Below are 16336 nucleotides of genomic sequence, written 5' to 3' on the forward strand. Positions count from 1 at the left end.
AGATTTGCGGCTCCGCTGGTTCGCCCTGCCTGATGGAGGAGCGTCTGCCAGTGCTTGTGAGTTTCCAGCTGCGACTGTGGCTTTTTATCCCGGGACTTCAAATTTGGCCAAAGAAGAAGATGCCACTAAACGATTCGCTAGAGGAGACATTTCGCTACAGCAAAGAGAGTATTAAATGTGTATTAAACTTGAATACAGCCCTTAAAGTGTTTAAATTTTAAATTTAAATATAGAAAGTTTATAAATTCCAATAAAGAAAAGTTTATGCTATTTTATTAAATTGTATTTACAAAGTAATCAAGAGTTCTACAAAGAATGTCGGTGGTCTTGATGTTTACCTAATTAAACAGCATCGGATTTTAGTTGCCGAAATTCTTTAAAAAGGTCTTCCGTTCAATTAATTTGTGATAATTCAGACTCGAAATAACTTTGATACTAATTTATTAATCCTGCCCTGCAAAGTCCTTTCCCAATTTGATCCCAGCCTCTATGTTCGCCTTCAACTCCGGCAGCATTTTCTCCAATGCCTCCATCTCGACATCGTTCATATCGGGCAGTCCGAGGTTCTCCTTGATGCCCTGCGGTCCCAGGACGAATGGCGTGGCAAAGAACTGGGCCTCGGTGACCTCCGATTCCACATATGCGCACTCCACGATGGGCTTGTCACTGCCCTTGATGGCCTTGATCAGATTGCCAACGAATAGGTTGGCGGCATGGGCCATCGAGAGGGTGGCCGATCCCTCGCCCTTCTTGGCGTTGACAACTTCGGTTCCTGCTCCTTGGATGCGCTTGATCAACTCCTCGACTTCTTCGTCGGTGCCATTGTAGGCGGGCGTGCACTGCGACAAGATGGGCAAGATGGTTTTACCGGTGTGCCCTCCGATCACCGGCACCTCCACTTTCAACGGGTTCACATTGAGGGCGTCCCCCACAAAGGTCCTTGCACGCACCAAGTCGAGACTGGTGACGCCAAAGAGGCGGTTTGGATCGTAATTGCACTTGGCCTTGAGAACTGTGGCCGCGAGGGGCACAACAACGTTTACTGGATTTGTGATGAAAGCAATAAAGGCCCTGGGACACACTTCGCTGGCGGCGAAGGCAACATCCGCCGCCACAGAGGCATTCACTTTCACCAAATCGGTCCGTGACATTCCTGGCTGGCGGGGAAGTCCAGCCGGAACCACCACGATGTCCGCCATGAACATTGCCCTCCTCAGGCTCTTTCCGTCTCCGCCCTCGAAGGGGCAGACTGTCGCAGGGGTGTCGATGTGCGACAGGTCCATTGCCACTCCTTGTGTATTCCTTAAGTCGTGCAGCGCCAGGTGCTCGATGTGAGGATTGAGCTTCAGCAGCAGGGACAGCGGCTGCCCTATGCCGCCTGCAGCGCCCACTACGGCGACCTTGAGGCCACGCCTGTTACTTTGGCTGCTGTGAAGTTTTCCTAAGAGCGGTTGAGCGCATTTCAAAAGGCCAAACATTATCAGACTGCAATTTGGCAAAACTAATATAATTCAAATTTGAATAGTGACAGAAGCTCAGGATGACTTGAACGGAAAGGCAGTGAACATGAGATTTCTAAAAGCATATTTCATAAATGCGTTTGTGTAATAATTATTAATTATTTAATTATAATTAAAGGCTCCTCCGAGAGGAGGAGTTAGAACATTTTAAACATTATTAATTGTAAATTAATCGATGCATATATAGCTACAGCTATCGATATTTTCCCTAATTTAACAACAAATAAATCTTTTCTATTCCAAGTAGGCTTTTCTCTGCAACGTCAAACGTAAGATCTATTCTATAATAGACCTCATTCCGGACAAGATGTTACTACTAGACGGACTTAAGCTCCTATCAAATATCGCTCTAGCCGCTCCATGGCGCTTATCCCGCCGCACTTTCAAGGTGGCCATTGTGGGAGCCGGCGGAGGTATCGGCCAACCATTGTCGCTCCTCCTGCGCAGCGGTCCAGGAATTAAAGAACTCGCTTTGCACGACCTTGTCGAGATGAAGGGAATCGCCACGGATCTGTCCCACGTCAGCAAGTCGGGAATGGTAACAAGCTTCTCGGGGGAAAATATGCTAGAGCCGGCAGTGAGTTGCGCGGATTTGGTGGTTGTGGCCGCCGGAATGCCCCGCTTGCCTGGAATGCAGCGGGACCAGCTGATGGCCGCCAATGGCCAAGTGGCCGTTAAGGTGGCCACTGCCGTTAGCGTGGCCTGTCCCGAAGCACTACTCGCCTTTATTACCAATCCCGTAAATATGATTGTGCCAGCCGCCGCAGAGGTTCTCAAAGTTAATGGGATCTATGATCCTTGCCGCCTCTTCGGGATTACAACCTTGGATGTGGTGCGCTCGGAGAAGTTTATTGGCGACTTTATGAAGATCTCGCCGGATAATGTCAAGATTCCAGTGATTGGTGGCCATGCCGGGATCACCATTCTGCCGCTCTTCTCGCAGTGCCAGCCAGAGTTCCATGGCGACAAAGCTGTGATTAAGGAAATGACTCATCGCATCCAGGAGGCAGGCACAGAGGTGGTCAAGGCCAAGGCAGGCAAGGGATCAGCCACCCTGTCGATGGCCTTTGCTGGAGCCAGATTCGTGGACTCCTTGCTGCGCGGATTGAAAGGAGAGAAGGGCATTGTAGAGTGCGCTTATGTTGCCTCGGAGCTGACAGATGCTCCCTTCTTTGCCAGTCCCTTGGAACTAGGAAAGGATGGGATCGAGCGCTTCCTGCCACTTCCAACTATGAGCAGCACTGAAGAGGAGGCAGTGGCCAAGCTAATACCTGTCGTGCAAGAGAATGCCAAGGAGGGTATTGATTTTGCTCGGAAGTGCTTGGAGGAGAGCATGGAGGTTTTCCCATCATCTTTGCCATGATGGATCTAAGTAATAATAATTATTTCTGTAAAAAATATCGTTAGAAAACACCTCTAAAACACTATTACACTTACATATATGTTAGCTAGTTTTCTAACTATTTTTGTCAACCTAAATACTAAGGCCTGCAACAATTTTCTTTTAATTTTGTCATAAGCTACCCTCTCTAAAAAAGTAAGGCCATTTTTTTGGCACTCTTGACAGCCAAAACTCAAGCTTGGCAGCTTTATAATGACACCACGGAGACAGTCTAGACAAAGAAGCCCAATAAATACAATTTAAGACTGACATTGGGTTGCGTCAATGAGTGAAGGGGCCAGGACAACGCACATTTTTAAGGGTATTTTGTAATAGGTTGCCGAGATCTTTAAATTCATTTGGTTTTGCTTCTGCTAAAATGGCCGCAAATAAATTTCGGCAAAAATATTTCTATGGCCGGGCGTATATCGTCTGGCAGTAAATTACATTTGCAGTGAGACGCTCTCTCTCTGCTCGACCTGCTAACAAATTGCTTGGCCATCTTTGGGGGCCCCCGAAAACCTCACATCCTTCCTGTATGAGGGGTGTCCTCCCCCCGAAAGTAGGCAACAATTTTCTTCATTTTATTTCACACTCACACACTGGCTCTCTCCCCCCGAAAACTCACCCTCCGTAAAAACGAAAAACACATTGGGTGTGTGTCCGTTTTATCTTGTTGTCCTTCTACCAACCACTCCCACTCCCGAAAAAAAAAAATTCAGGAGGTGGGCGGCGCCAAAAACTTTCTTGCGACCCAGTTTCACTTTCACCAGGAGTTCAGTTCACCTGGCCAAGTTTCGGTCTGAGCGTGTGTGCGAGTAATTCAACTACTGCGGCTGCATTTGTTGCTGCCAAGCAGCCTGACAACAAGATAAATTAAGCCAAGGCATTTCAGACAACATGTTGGCCAGTGTGCCACCTTCAAACAGAAACCAGAGATGTGTTTCCAAAGACAAAAGCGAAACTTACACGGGTCCACGAGCCACGAGCCACGAAAGGTGTCTCCGTTAAGTGGCTTTCCAAGTCATTGCTTCACACGCTTTATAGGGACATTACTTCTTAGAATGTTTGGAAGCCTTTAAAAACTATTTTAGATTGAACAATAAAACAAAAAAATATATATTTGTCAGGGTAAAAATTAAATAAAATAATAATTTTACCAAGTTAGGAGTTTTTATATTATTTATTTAGATAAAAAATCGAAATATTCCATTGATTTAAAAATATTTGTACACATCAAATAGCAATTTCATTTTCTTATTCAATTTCAACACCCATTTAGCTTTCCTTACCATAAATGTAGCATACTCTGTTAGTCCATTCCTTGTTTGTCCTTATTTTTTACCCATAAATATTCGTTTGCCGGCCTCTGGCAATTTGTTGGAATTCTGTGGTCATATATTTCATATGCAACACTTTCCGTTTATGGGTTAACTAATTGCAGGAAAAAAATCTAAGCAGCATCAGCAAACAATTTCCGGCCCCAACTACCATACTTTGCCCAAGTTTTGGGAGCTCTTTTATTTCTGTTTCGGTTTCGCTGGCACTTTCTGCTTTCTGTTTATTTGGACACAAACTTTTTGTGGGTCATGCCGAGTGTTTACCTGGGCATCGCAGAACTTTATTTATTAGCCAAAGTCATTTGGACTGCTCCGCTGTTGATCTTTTTGGGCTTATTAAAAAAGTTGACTAAAAGTATAGCAAAATCATAAAAGTACAGAATATTTATATATTTATTGGACATTAGTGGATTGATTTCGCTTTCAATTCAAGGAAGAAAGAGTAGGTCCTTTTTATTTATATTTCTAATTAAAGTGAAAGTCCTTTTTTAGATGTAACATGTGTTTGTTCCAAACGATTTATTTTTAAGCCGCATCCCTTTGGAACAAACACAAAACCCGAATTGCGATTCTGACCAGACTCGTTGCTCGCTTATCAAAACAAATAAATTCCCCCGGCTAAGTGTGTTCATTTATCTTAATTTAGCAGTTTAGAATGCCAAGCGGGGGAGTGGAACAATAATTTTTCACACTATTTTCATAGATCCTTGTCAAAATAGGATAGCAGCGCCTCAGGAAGCCGGAAGTCCGAGCAGCTGTGCTAGAGCGTTTAATTTCCATGGAGCTGCACATAAATTTCCCAGTTGGCTGTAATTTCTGGCCCCCGGGGAATGGGAGCGGGATCGGGATCGAAAAAGGAGGAATCCGACCCGAACCGGAGGCAAACCTTTTTTGCGGGAGTAAACAAGTTGCAGCACGGAATTCGCTTTCGATGCGAATTTATGGCCATTGCCCTCACCTTTGGCCAGTTGTAATTTCGTTATTGTTTTTTTTTTTTGTCTGGGGGTAATTTATTTCGAGAGCGGCCAAAACAAACACGTTAATTTCGCAAATTAGTAGCATGTGTTGTTCCTCTTACCGGGGCTTAATTAGTTTAAAAGGCCCGCCCATCCGATCGATAAGTCCAACAGTTGCGAGTTGTCTGAGTTGGTGGCCCATAACTTTGCCTTTGCACTTGTCAGCAGCTTCCAGGACGAAGGAGATGAATGTGGACCGGTTCTGGCTACGGCTCTTGGCCAAAATGTAGTGGCCCTTGGCTCGTGGATCTCCATAAATTGCTGGCCTGGCCAAAAAGGCGCTGGCTGCCAAAACTATTACTCACACTCCTCCACGGCCGCCACCGGCGACGACGGACGGATAATTCAAATTGTCCATTACGCGCAGCTGCCGCTCGATTTGAGTCCTTTGGCAATTGGCCGGGTCGAGTCCGGCCAAGTTTTCCGCCTTTGTTTGTCTTCATAAATTCCACTTTACTCTACTCTCTCTCTCTCTCTCTCTTTTCTGGGCAAACCTAAAAAGGGAAAGGAATTTTCAAACGAATTTAAGTCAGTCCCTTGGACTCGTAGTCGGTGGCTAATTGCGAATCAACAGAAGCACGATTAAAAAAGAAGTGCAAACTCTGCCAATCAATAAAAACAATTGAAAAGCAATCAGAGTTTAATTACCGCAACAAAACGCTGATGAGACGTCGACAGTAAACAGAAAATCCCGCACAAGGAGCGAAATCACCAAACCATAAATCAATAGCAAACAAAAACGCTCCAGCATATATCCTGGGGCAAAAACGTAGCGGAGCGAGGAATAAGGAGCTGGGAGCTGGGAGCACGAAACATGGAGCATATGAGGCGCAACCAAGTAGACCGCAAAATAAAAGCAACAATAAAAACTGGCAATAGGATGGACTCGTAAACGAGCCGGGGGTAAGGCCCATAAACAAAGAAGTAAACAAGCGCCAAGTACAATACACAGGCACACATGCAGGCACAGCATGGAGGTACATAAAAATGTCTCCTTGTGCGGACTTCCGCCGGAAATGGAGTGCAGAACGAGCGGCACTTGTCTGTCTGCCGATATCAGCAGCGATAGACAAGCGCATAAAAGCCCGATAACCAGCTCGCATTACGAGCTCGACAAAAATATTAACGAAATGAATATACAAATGCTTGTGGTAGAACACCTTCTGAATATAGGAGTTTGTAGATTTAATTTAAAAATATTTTTAAATCGTTTTAATATAGGATTAGTTTAATCAAGTCAATAAATAGGTTTTATTGATGACTAAACATTCTTACTTTACAATTTTCTCCCTTCATAGATGATTCAGAATCAGTTTTAGTAGTATTTATAAAAGATTTCCCTTTAAATCGTAAAGGAAAAAGCCGAAAGGCCATCACTGATTTTTGCTTTAGAAGCACTTGCTTGTTCCCAAGACTTTTAAATGGAAATTGCTCAATTAGACCCGGAAATAGATACCCATATAAAGGTTCGACTGTCCCCAAAGCCAAGTCAGTCTTAAGAATGCAGTTCCACGATTATATGGAGTACATAGATATAGGATGCCTGATGGCTTGCATACCGCGATATCAATGGAGCAAGCGGCCTTTGGGCAGGGATCCGCGCAGGCAGGGCAGAAAGGCTCTCCTAGTACTGGGTATCATTTGTGCGATCTCTCAAATTATTGGTGTATTTATGTATTGGTACATTTACGAGCGCATACAAGAAGACACTGCTGCATTTGTGGCCGGAATGGCGGAAATGTGCGGATCTCTGATGCTAACTATGGTGGGATTCTCCAATATTTATGCTTTGATAAAGAATCATTCCCAGATCGAGGCGGTGCTCGAAGAGCTCCAGAAGCTATATCCCGGTCCCAGAGAAAGGCACTATCGCTGCCAGCACTACTATGAAATAGCTATTTTCATAATGAAATGCGAGTTCAGATTCTATGTGATATTCTACATTTACTATAATAGTGCGCCCCTGTTCATGCTCCTCTGGGAAAATTTTAAGGAGGGTCAGGAGCTGACCTACAGAACGCAGACCAACACCTGGTTTCCCTGGAGGGTCCACGGTTCAGCCTTGGGATTCGAATTAGCTTACCTCAGCATAGTCATGGCCTCGTTCATTGGCGTGGGCTTCAGCTTAGTTACCCAGAATTTGGTGTGCATATTCACCTTCCAGCTGAAACTGCACTACGATGCCATGGCCAGTCAGTTGCAGAACCTTGATGCCCGACATCCCCAATCCAAGGAGCAGCTGAAGATTGGATTCAGTTGGATTCTCCAGATCGCAGACCAATTCAATATCATCCTAAACTTTAATTTCATGAGCAGCCTCATTGGCTCCACTATTGCGTTTTGCATGACGAGTGTCGCTGTGCTCCTGCTGGATTCGGCATCCGCCTTCAAGGCTTTTAGTGGCCTGGTGGCCTTTGTGTTCTATCAGTTTATCATCTGTTACTTGGGGACAGAAGTCAATTTGGCGGTGAGTAGGAGGTGGTTTTAATTTTTATTTATTATTATATATTTATTAATAGCTATTTATAAAGTTATTGGGATCTTATTTAAAGTAAAAATTGAGTTGATTATTAAATATTTATATCAAATCGATACTTATACTCGATTATAATTCGCTACCTAACCTTTTTTCTACCTTCTGTAAAATAAGATACGAAAAACCTCACTAATTTGAAGATATAGTATAAAAAACAGTTGCTTGTTCTCAGGCCCCTGGCCTCTATTAGGCTTTGCAAATCAAAGTATTAAAGACTGTCAGACGGCAAAGGAGGTCACAGTGTGCGACAAGATGCAGTTCAATGACTATATGAAGTATCTTGACAAGGGCTGCGGCATTGCCTTTGCCCCACGATATCAATGGACGGGACGACCAGCAATTAAATCGAATCACAAGTGCTTTAAGAAGGGTATTTTTCTGCTCGGGGCCGTTTTATTGGGCTACCAGAATATTGGAGTGATTATCTATTGGTATATATACGGCCGAACGGTAAAGGATACGAAATCGTTCGTTGCGGAACTATCAGAGATGTGTGGCTACCTCATGCTCACTTTTGTGGGAATTGGTAACATATTGACATTCACGCTGAATCGTCCACAAATCGAAGTGGCGTTCAAGAATCTACAAGATCTATATCCCAGACCTGGTCAAAGGCACTATCGCTGCCAACACTACTTTGATCTACCACTATTTCTAATGAAGCTCCAGTACTGGTTTTATGTGATGTTTTTGGTGTATTACAACGGATTTCCCATCTTGCTGCTTGTTTGGGAATATCTGACGGAGGCGAAAACCCTGAGTTACAGGGCGCAAACCAAGGCGTGGTATCCGTGGAAGATTTATGGCTCCGCCATCGGATATAGTGCATCTCTCTGTTGCCAAGCCCTGGGCTGTTTAATAGGCGTTGGCATGAGCTTGGCTGCCTTAAATATAGTCAGCGTATTTACCTTCCAGTTGAAGCTGCACTACGACGCCATGGCGAGCCAGTTACTAAGTCTCGATTCGCGTCATCCCAAGGCCCACAAGAAGTTAAAATCTCTGATCGCCTATCATTGCCGGATTCTCCAGCTCGGCGAGCAATTCAATCACATCCTTAACTTCTACTTTGTGGCAACTTTAATTGGTTCCACAATTGCAATTTGCATGACGAGTGTGGCAGTGCTTCTGCTGGATTTGGCATCTGCCTTTAAGGCTATCCTTGGTATAGTGGCCTTTGTCTTATACCATTTTGTCATCTGCTACATGGGCACCGAGGTCAACTTGGCGGTAAGTGAGAGAACCGTGTGTAAAACGTATATAAGACTTGATTTTTTTTATTTATTTCTGTAGTGAATTTGACTCACTTTTCTGATAATATAGCATATCAATCCATGCTGGCCCTCTCTATACTAAATCCCAGAGCAGTTGTCTGTTCTCAGTTCTTTAGGTTTTTGAAACTCAATTAGGTCTTACTTTCTTACAAAGTATAAACGTTACTATTTTTCGATTAAGTTAGTTATCATTCTTGCTATCAGTGGAAAGGTTAATTATAATATGCAAAGACCAGGAGAATTTGGTTTACTCTTGGGATATCAACTCCAGCAGCAACAGAGAGGTTACCCTAGCTGTGAGTTTGAACTATTAGAGAAATTACTACAAAGAGATATTAAATTATGTATTCCGCGGCATCCTTCTCAGTTTCAATACCCTCGCATTACACTGATAATCAACCCTGAGTTAACAGTTGCCTGTTCTCAGGACCTATGACGCAATATATTTAATAATAATCAATTAGGGTTGACATTCTGAAGAATAAAAGCCCGCAGATTTAATGGGAACTCAAAGTCAATCTGAGCTTGCAACAGGATGCACCTGCAGGACTATATAAAGTATCCGGACAGGGCCCTTCGCATGGGCTTCGTGCCGCGGTTTCGGTGGAATGGCCGCCCGGAAGAGATAGTTTCACACGTTACGGCCAGAAAGGTGCTTTTTGTACTCGGAACTTTTTCTCTGTGTTATCAAAATTTTGGAGAACTCGTGCATTGGCAGTTGGTGGGTCGCAAGGCAGAGGGCACGGCCGGTTTCGTGGCGGAGATATCGGAGGCTGCCGGAGCCATGATGCTCACCTCCATTGGAATCTGTAATATCTGGGCCCTCACTTACTACCGTACTGAGATCGAGGAAGTACTCACAGAGCTGAAGGAGCTTTATCCAAGACCCAAGGAGATGCATTATCGGCAGCAGCACTATTTCGAGTTGGCTAATCGCTTCATGAAGTACGAGTTTATATTTTATTGGGCCTTCTGCGACCACCCATCTGTTCTGTGACCACCCATCATATTCTGTGCATAGTAACCTATAACTTGAAGCTGCACTACGACGCCCTGTCCGAGCAGTTACTCGCTTTGGATTCCTGTCAGCCGGACGCTCATCGAACCTTAAGAAGGCTAATCGTATACCACTGCAAAATCTTGGATTTGTGCGACCAAGTCAATTACATTTTTAACTTTTCCTTTCTGGCTGCCTTGATATGTGCCACGGTTGCCATTTGCATGACGAGTGTGGCGGTGCTGCTCCTTTACCTGGCCTCCGCCTTTAAGTACATTAATGGCCTGGCAGCGTTTGTGGTGTACAACTTTGTCATTTGCTACTTTGGAACTGAGGTCACCATAGCGGTAAGTACGAAGTACTTAAAATAGGTAATAACTAAGCCTAAAATACCGCTTATTTAATATAATAATTGTGATGGCAATAGAATATATGATTAATCTGAAAAAGAGCTACTTAAAATACTGATTAATAACTTCTAACCAAATTTATATTATTTTGTCTTGAAAAATAATTCAATTAAGGGGGGACATCTGAGTAACTGGCAAAAAAAAACCCATTTTCTAGAATTTTTTTTGACCAAATGAAAAAGCCAATTGAAAAATTTTAAAGTAGGTTTGATAATGTTAGATGTGAACTACAAAATAAATTTTTTTGTTAATAAATCGAAAACAAAATGGCGGCTGTGCAGCATGTCTTCGTAGGCCCTATTTTTTTGAAAGGGGTCCATGGCCGAAAACCTAACGTCCTTAGTTTTTGATCTAGAACAAAATATCAAATTTTGTTAGTTTCTATATCTCAACCGCTATCGACGTACGTAGGATTTTTTCGATATTTTGATTTTTTGCAAAATGGTGAGTGATTAAATAAAATGTTCAATTTTCATGAAAAAAAAAACGTCACAAAATTGTTCATAAAAAAAAGCAAGCAAAAAAAAAAAAATCCTACGTACGTTGATAGCCATAGGTATTTTTGATATACTGTCAAAATTTCAGATCGATCGGTTAAGACTTGTTCGAGTTATGTTTTCGGCCAACTCGAAAAAAGTGGTTTTGAGAAAAACGCGTTTAAAGTTTTAAAATCGTATATGATTACATGTGAGGCATCGCCGCAGAATGGAAATTTTCGACACTTAGAAACTTTTGCCGGATTCTATCTTTTGATATGTTATTTTTAAGACCCTAAAGTATTTTTTAAGCAAAAAAAAAAATTTTTCGATTTTTAAAAAAAGTTACTCAGATGTCCCCCCTTAAGTCATTTTGGCGATATTAATCGACTTATTTCAAAGTCAGATAAATTAGATTTATTAAATTGCACAACTGCTTAGCAAATGGCTCTTTCTTATGAATTAAAAATTTCCGTAATGACCCATTTGCGTAGTCAAACCAGTTGTCTGTTCACACAGTAGATTATCCCACCAATTACGACCAGAAAAATGAGCTTGGCAAGGCAGTATTAATCCCAAACCAGATGCGGTTGGAGGAGTTCATGAAGTACCCGGACTGGCTCTGTAGAATGGCACTACTGCCGAAATACCATTGGAGAGGCAGACAATCTTCGGCCGAACATTTTTCCTTGGCCAAACGCATTGTTCTAATGGTGGGACTCCTTCACTTGGCTTATCACAATTTCGGATGCATTATGTATGGCTATCATGTCGATAGAACCTCCAAGGATCCCTTTCGGTATGTGGCGGAACTAGCCACTGTGGGCAGCATGCTCGGATTCACCGTAGTGGGGACCCTCAACCTGTGGAAGCTGCTGTACTTTAAGCCAGAAATTGAGGATATGCTGGGAGACTTCGAAGAACTGTTTAAACTCGCCGACACGAATACACATCGTGCTAGCATGTACTACCAGGGCTATACGCGATTTATAAAAGGACTAGTGTTCAAACATGAACACGGTTATAAATAAGAACGCATCTGTTAGCGATTAAGTCCCGGCCACAGTGCACGGTCTAGCACTTGTGTGCATAGCTATTTGAAACCGCCACATGAGCCTATGTAACAAGTAACCCGAAATATGACCTCCTGTGAGCAGTCTGGGTTTGTTTAAGATATGTACGATCGGGTTGACATGTGCACCCTTATCGCACATAGAATATTTCCCACGATCGGGAACTGTCCGATGCGTGGGTCTAGAACTAAGATCTACAATGTAAATTCTCATGTTAGCTATATAAGCTAGGGTTTGAATGAAATAAATTCAGTTTCTTACAAAAACTCAGCAGATGAAGACTTCTCATTTATTTGGGGTTTTCAACTAGTGATTGCCTTCTCTTCATCAATTGTCTACTATGACTCACTACCTTTGACCCTAATGCTTTGGGAACACTTCATGACGGAGTCAAAGGAGCTGAGTTACCAGATTCAGAGCAGTACCTGGTATCCCTGGCAGATCCAAGGCTCAGTCCTTGGCTTTGGTGCTGCGTTTATCCTTCAGACTTTCTCGTGTCAGCTGCTAATGGCCTCCATTATGATAAGTCAGTACCTCGTCAGCTTCTGCGGTACTCAGTTGGAAATCCATTTCGATGGCTTGGCCAGGCAACTGGAGGCCCTTGACGCTCGTCACCCCACGGCCAAGGATCAGTTTTCCAAATGGCAAACAAGGTGAACCACATCTTCAACTTTACTTTCTGCATTAGTTTAACGACGGCGACCATTGGAATGTGCTTTTTGGCCTTCTCCATGACCATGTTCGAGGTGGGCGAAGCCGTCAAGCACTTGCTGGAACTGATTATATTCGTGATATTTTACCATGTGTCGCGATGGCACTCATTTGACTTTTGCGGTGAGTTTTGGGAGAGATTTTGCTATGGTTTATTTGTCATCTTAATTATTGTAAAAGGTTCATTTTTCAAAGAAAATTAAGGGATGGTAACTTAATATTAAAAAAAATGCTAGTAATTTGTAATTAATAATTGTACCATTATTTTATTAAATTATTTGGACACATTGTGTTGTCTCACGAATTTAAAATGTAAGAGTTCCCAAGGGATCTAATTATCTAGTTGAAGCAGTTGCATGTTCTCACAGTAGATAATCCAATCAATTACAATAATTTATCAAAAAATGTATGGCTTCACAAGGCAGTTATAATCCGAGGCCACATGCAGTTGGAGGACTTTATGATTTACCCGGATTGGGTCGGACGAATGGCTCTACTGCCGAGATACAATTGGAAAGGCAGACGTTCATCTGGAAAAAAGCGAACTCTGGCCAAGGACATCCTCCTCGGTTTGGGAGCACTCCAATTGGTGTATCACAATTTCGGCTTCTTGGTGTACGGCATTTATATTGATGGATCTTCAAAGGACCCGCTCCTTTATCTGTCGGAATGGTCCACTGTGGTCAGCATGCTCGCATTCACCATTGTGGGAACCCTCAACCTCTGGATGCTGCTTTACAATAAGCCACAGATCGAGGAGATTTTTCAAGATTTTGAGGAGCTATATAAATACGCAGCACAGAAAAAGTATCGCACACAGCAGTACTACGAGGCGTATACGCGATATTTACGAAATTTAGTTGTTTTCTACGGCATTGCCATTGTGTACTACAATTTGCTGCCTTTCATTCTAATGCTCTGGGAACACTTTCTGACAGAGTCAAGGCATTTAAGCTACACGGTACAGAGCAATACCTGGTATCCCTGGAGCGTAACGGGATCAATTATCGGCTTTAGTGCTGCCTATGTCCAGCAGGCCACTTCGTGTCAGATCTTTATGGTCACCATTGTGCTGGCTCAGTTTTTGGTCAACTTCTTTGGCACCCAATTGGAAATACACTTCGACGGCTTGGCCAGGCAGCTGGAGACAATCGATGCTCGAGGCCCTAGGGCCAAGGACCAGCTAAGATCACTTGTTGTATATCAGTGCCGTCTTTTCAAAGTGGCGGACAGGGTCAATAGCATGTTTGACTTAACGTTCTTCGTTGGCTTGTCAGCAAGTGCCCTGTCCTTGGGTTTCTTGGCCATTCAAATGACCACCTTAGATTTCGGTTCAGCTGTCAAGAATTTCATTGGACTGCTCATAATGCTGATCTATAGTTTCTCCATGTGCCGAAACGGTACACGTCTGACTTTGGCGGTAAGTCTGGGGAATAAGTTTATAAAGTAAAAAATTTGTATGGAAGCCTTGAAATATTTATTGGTAATTGTTTTAGATAACGGGGGGTTATTTTATTCAGTTTTAAACTAAATTGTTCTTTTATATAACCTTTCTCAAGTTCAAAATATTTTTCTCGCCTGGCCAATGGCAGGAATCTATAATTTAAGTGATATATCGTTATAAACACCTGTGCGTTCTCAGGACATCATTAGTGGTTGCCAAACAGCCTAATCTCAGCAGTATCAAGTTGCACTTAGCCCAATGCAGTTCCAGGATTTTATGCGCTACACTGATTTCGCTTGTCGCTACGCCCTGATGCCGAGATTCGAATGGAAAGGCAGGGAGTCGCCAAGACAACGCCAAACATTGTTTCAAAAAGTCATTTTTATTATGGCATGCATCAATTTACTTTATTATAACATTTCCCTGTGTGTCTACTGCTATCTTCTCGATAGAAATTCTATGGATACTTTATCGTATGTGGCGGAAATATCGGATACGGGCAGCATGCTGGGATTCACTGTCTTAGGAACTCTTAATATGTTTGTGCTGCTAAAATGTAGACCACCGATCGAGGAAATGCTGTCTGGACTGCAGGAACTCTTTGAGCAACGCGGAAAATGTAACCATCAAACCCTTTACTACATGGAAAAATCTTCTCTTTTGATGAAGAAATTCACCGTGTTCTATATGGTTTCCAACTGCTACTACAATGTAGTTCCCACACTAGTTATGGTCTACGAAACTCTTTCGGAGTCCCAGGAACTGAGCTACAGAATACAAACCAGCTGCTGGTATCCCTGGGAAGTTGTAGGCTCAATGCGCGGCTTCTGCGCTTCGTATATAAGCCAAATATTTTCATCTGCCCAAAACATAGGCTTCATAGCCATCATGAAGTTTTTGGTCAATGTCTGCACCACCCAACTAGAACTTCACTTTGATGGTTTGGTCAATCAGTTGGAAAACCTGAATGCCAGGGACTTTAGATCCAAGGACAAGCTCAAATCATTGATTTTCTACCATCACAAATTATTGCAATTAGCTGAGAATATAAATCGTATTTTTAACTTTACTTTTTTTGTCAGTTTGTCGACTTCTACTATAGCCATTTTTTCTATGGCCTTTAATTTGTCCACACTAAATTTTGTAACAGCCATTAGGTGTATTCATTGGGAGTAGGTTTATTTATGATCTACACATTTTCCATATGTCACAATGGCACTCAGGTTTCTTTGGCGGTAAGTAAAGAGGGAAAAGTTGTTAATTTTTAATAAGAAAATGTTGTTAAATATTTTGAACTTAATTGTTTTTATCCTTTTGGGTTTTTCTAGAGTGAAAAAGTAATGCCAGCTGCCTTTTATAACAACTGGTATGAGGGTGATCTTGCCTATAGAAAAATGCTGCTTATTTTGATGATGCGCTCCACAAAACCTTATATGTGGAGAACCTATAAGCTGGCACCAGTATCGGTAACCACCTACATGGCTGTGAGTACTCCTGAAAAGGTTATCTGATAATAATTTAAATATTTTTTCTATATATGTTTTTCCATAGACTCTGAAGTTTTCTTACCAAATGTTTACCTGCGTGCGCTCCTTAAAATAAAATGAAAAACTACAGCAAAATGTTATGCTACTTAAAATAACCATAATATATGTAGAACATAAAATATTAGTAGAAATTTGAGCAAAAACTTAACAAACATTTATTCTTGCACTTATAATAATACAAAGCTAGTTTTCACTTAAATATGTTTATTTCCGGCAATGAAATACAATTACTATTTAGCTCTTCACCTAAACCTTGAAATAAACGCACTTCTGTTATAAATATTCGTGTGTAGTAAAAAACATTTTAATTAAAAAATGTTAAATACAAAACAATTAGACCATGGCAAACATTTAGTTTGTTTCTGCTTATGAAAAATGCCTAAAATTTCTGAGAAGCCCCAAAGAGTTGACCCAGAAAATTATTCGCACTTGCTGCATAACAATGCCAAACAAAGGAAGCCCCTCAAAAAAAAAAAGGCAATTTAAGACGGCATGAAAGACAAAAATTGCTGGGGTTTGCCTTATGTAAGGGAGGATTTGAAGGGAAGCCTGGCGAGTGCCCGCTTCACTGCTTTTTTGCGGTTGAGACTGAGCAAACTTATTAAAGCCGGACA

At 42.2% G+C, this 16336-nt stretch overlaps 5 protein-coding genes across 5 annotated transcripts; 4 read left to right on the plus strand and 1 right to left on the minus strand.

The window, feature by feature from the left end:
• Positions 1–245: 245 nt before the first annotated feature.
• Positions 246–1558, minus strand: LOC108070398 (malate dehydrogenase). Its single transcript, XM_017160849.3, has one exon. It carries the CDS (start codon positions 1476–1478, stop codon positions 444–446), a length of 1035 nt encoding a protein of 344 aa, XP_017016338.1. The 5' UTR covers positions 1479–1558; the 3' UTR covers positions 246–443.
• Positions 1559–1793: 235 nt separating this feature from the next.
• Positions 1794–3017, plus strand: LOC108070397 (malate dehydrogenase, mitochondrial). The gene has a single exon (XM_017160848.3). The coding sequence runs from the start codon at positions 1828–1830 to the stop codon at positions 2881–2883; it is 1056 nt and encodes a 351-aa protein (XP_017016337.2). The 5' UTR covers positions 1794–1827; the 3' UTR covers positions 2884–3017.
• A 3741-nt stretch (positions 3018–6758) lies between these two features.
• Or69a (Odorant receptor 69a) lies at positions 6759–10061 on the plus strand. Its single transcript, XM_017160830.3, has 3 exons — positions 6759–7724; positions 8016–9020; positions 9783–10061. Exons 1-3 carry the CDS (start codon positions 6759–6761, stop codon positions 10059–10061), a joined length of 2250 nt encoding a protein of 749 aa, XP_017016319.3.
• Positions 10062–12383: 2322 nt separating this feature from the next.
• On the plus strand, positions 12384–12934 carry LOC108070379 (putative odorant receptor 69a). The gene is made up of 3 exons (XM_017160829.2): positions 12384–12673; positions 12709–12854; positions 12912–12934. Exons 1-3 carry the CDS (start codon positions 12384–12386, stop codon positions 12932–12934), a joined length of 459 nt encoding a protein of 152 aa, XP_017016318.2.
• A 239-nt stretch (positions 12935–13173) lies between these two features.
• On the plus strand, positions 13174–15846 carry LOC108070378 (putative odorant receptor 69a). The gene is made up of 4 exons (XM_017160828.2): positions 13174–14151; positions 14440–15252; positions 15504–15659; positions 15727–15846. Exons 1-4 carry the CDS (start codon positions 13174–13176, stop codon positions 15775–15777), a joined length of 1998 nt encoding a protein of 665 aa, XP_017016317.2. The 3' UTR covers positions 15778–15846.
• Positions 15847–16336: the final 490 nt, after the last annotated feature.

Source organism: Drosophila kikkawai, chromosome 3L, assembly GCF_030179895.1.
Source record: "Drosophila kikkawai strain 14028-0561.14 chromosome 3L, DkikHiC1v2, whole genome shotgun sequence".
Classification (NCBI taxonomy): domain Eukaryota; kingdom Metazoa; phylum Arthropoda; class Insecta; order Diptera; family Drosophilidae; genus Drosophila; species Drosophila kikkawai.

What these genes read in the sequence shown, in the direction of transcription:
- LOC108070398 (XM_017160849.3), bottom strand. Translation starts at nt 1,478, where the DNA reads ATGTTTGGCCTTTTGAAATGCGCTCAACCGCTCTTAGGAAAACTTCAC.
- LOC108070397 (XM_017160848.3), top strand. Translation starts at nt 1,828, where the DNA reads ATGTTACTACTAGACGGACTTAAGCTCCTATCAAATATCGCTCTAGCC.
- Or69a (XM_017160830.3), top strand. Translation starts at nt 6,759, where the DNA reads ATGCAGTTCCACGATTATATGGAGTACATAGATATAGGATGCCTGATG. An exon ending in GGACAGAAGTCAATTTGGCG is followed by an intron (nt 7,725 to 8,015) that starts GTGAGTAGGAGG and finishes AAAGACTGTCAG; the next exon opens with ACGGCAAAGGAGGTCACAGT. An exon ending in GCACCGAGGTCAACTTGGCG is followed by an intron (nt 9,021 to 9,782) that starts GTAAGTGAGAGA and finishes GTGCATTGGCAG; the next exon opens with TTGGTGGGTCGCAAGGCAGA.
- LOC108070379 (XM_017160829.2), top strand. Translation starts at nt 12,384, where the DNA reads ATGCTTTGGGAACACTTCATGACGGAGTCAAAGGAGCTGAGTTACCAG. An exon ending in TTTTCCAAATGGCAAACAAG is followed by an intron (nt 12,674 to 12,708) that starts GTGAACCACATC and finishes TTTCTGCATTAG; the next exon opens with TTTAACGACGGCGACCATTG. An exon ending in GCACTCATTTGACTTTTGCG is followed by an intron (nt 12,855 to 12,911) that starts GTGAGTTTTGGG and finishes TTATTGTAAAAG; the next exon opens with GTTCATTTTTCAAAGAAAAT.
- LOC108070378 (XM_017160828.2), top strand. Translation starts at nt 13,174, where the DNA reads ATGCAGTTGGAGGACTTTATGATTTACCCGGATTGGGTCGGACGAATG. An exon ending in GTACACGTCTGACTTTGGCG is followed by an intron (nt 14,152 to 14,439) that starts GTAAGTCTGGGG and finishes AGCCCAATGCAG; the next exon opens with TTCCAGGATTTTATGCGCTA. An exon ending in TTTTTAACTTTACTTTTTTT is followed by an intron (nt 15,253 to 15,503) that starts GTCAGTTTGTCG and finishes GGGTTTTTCTAG; the next exon opens with AGTGAAAAAGTAATGCCAGC.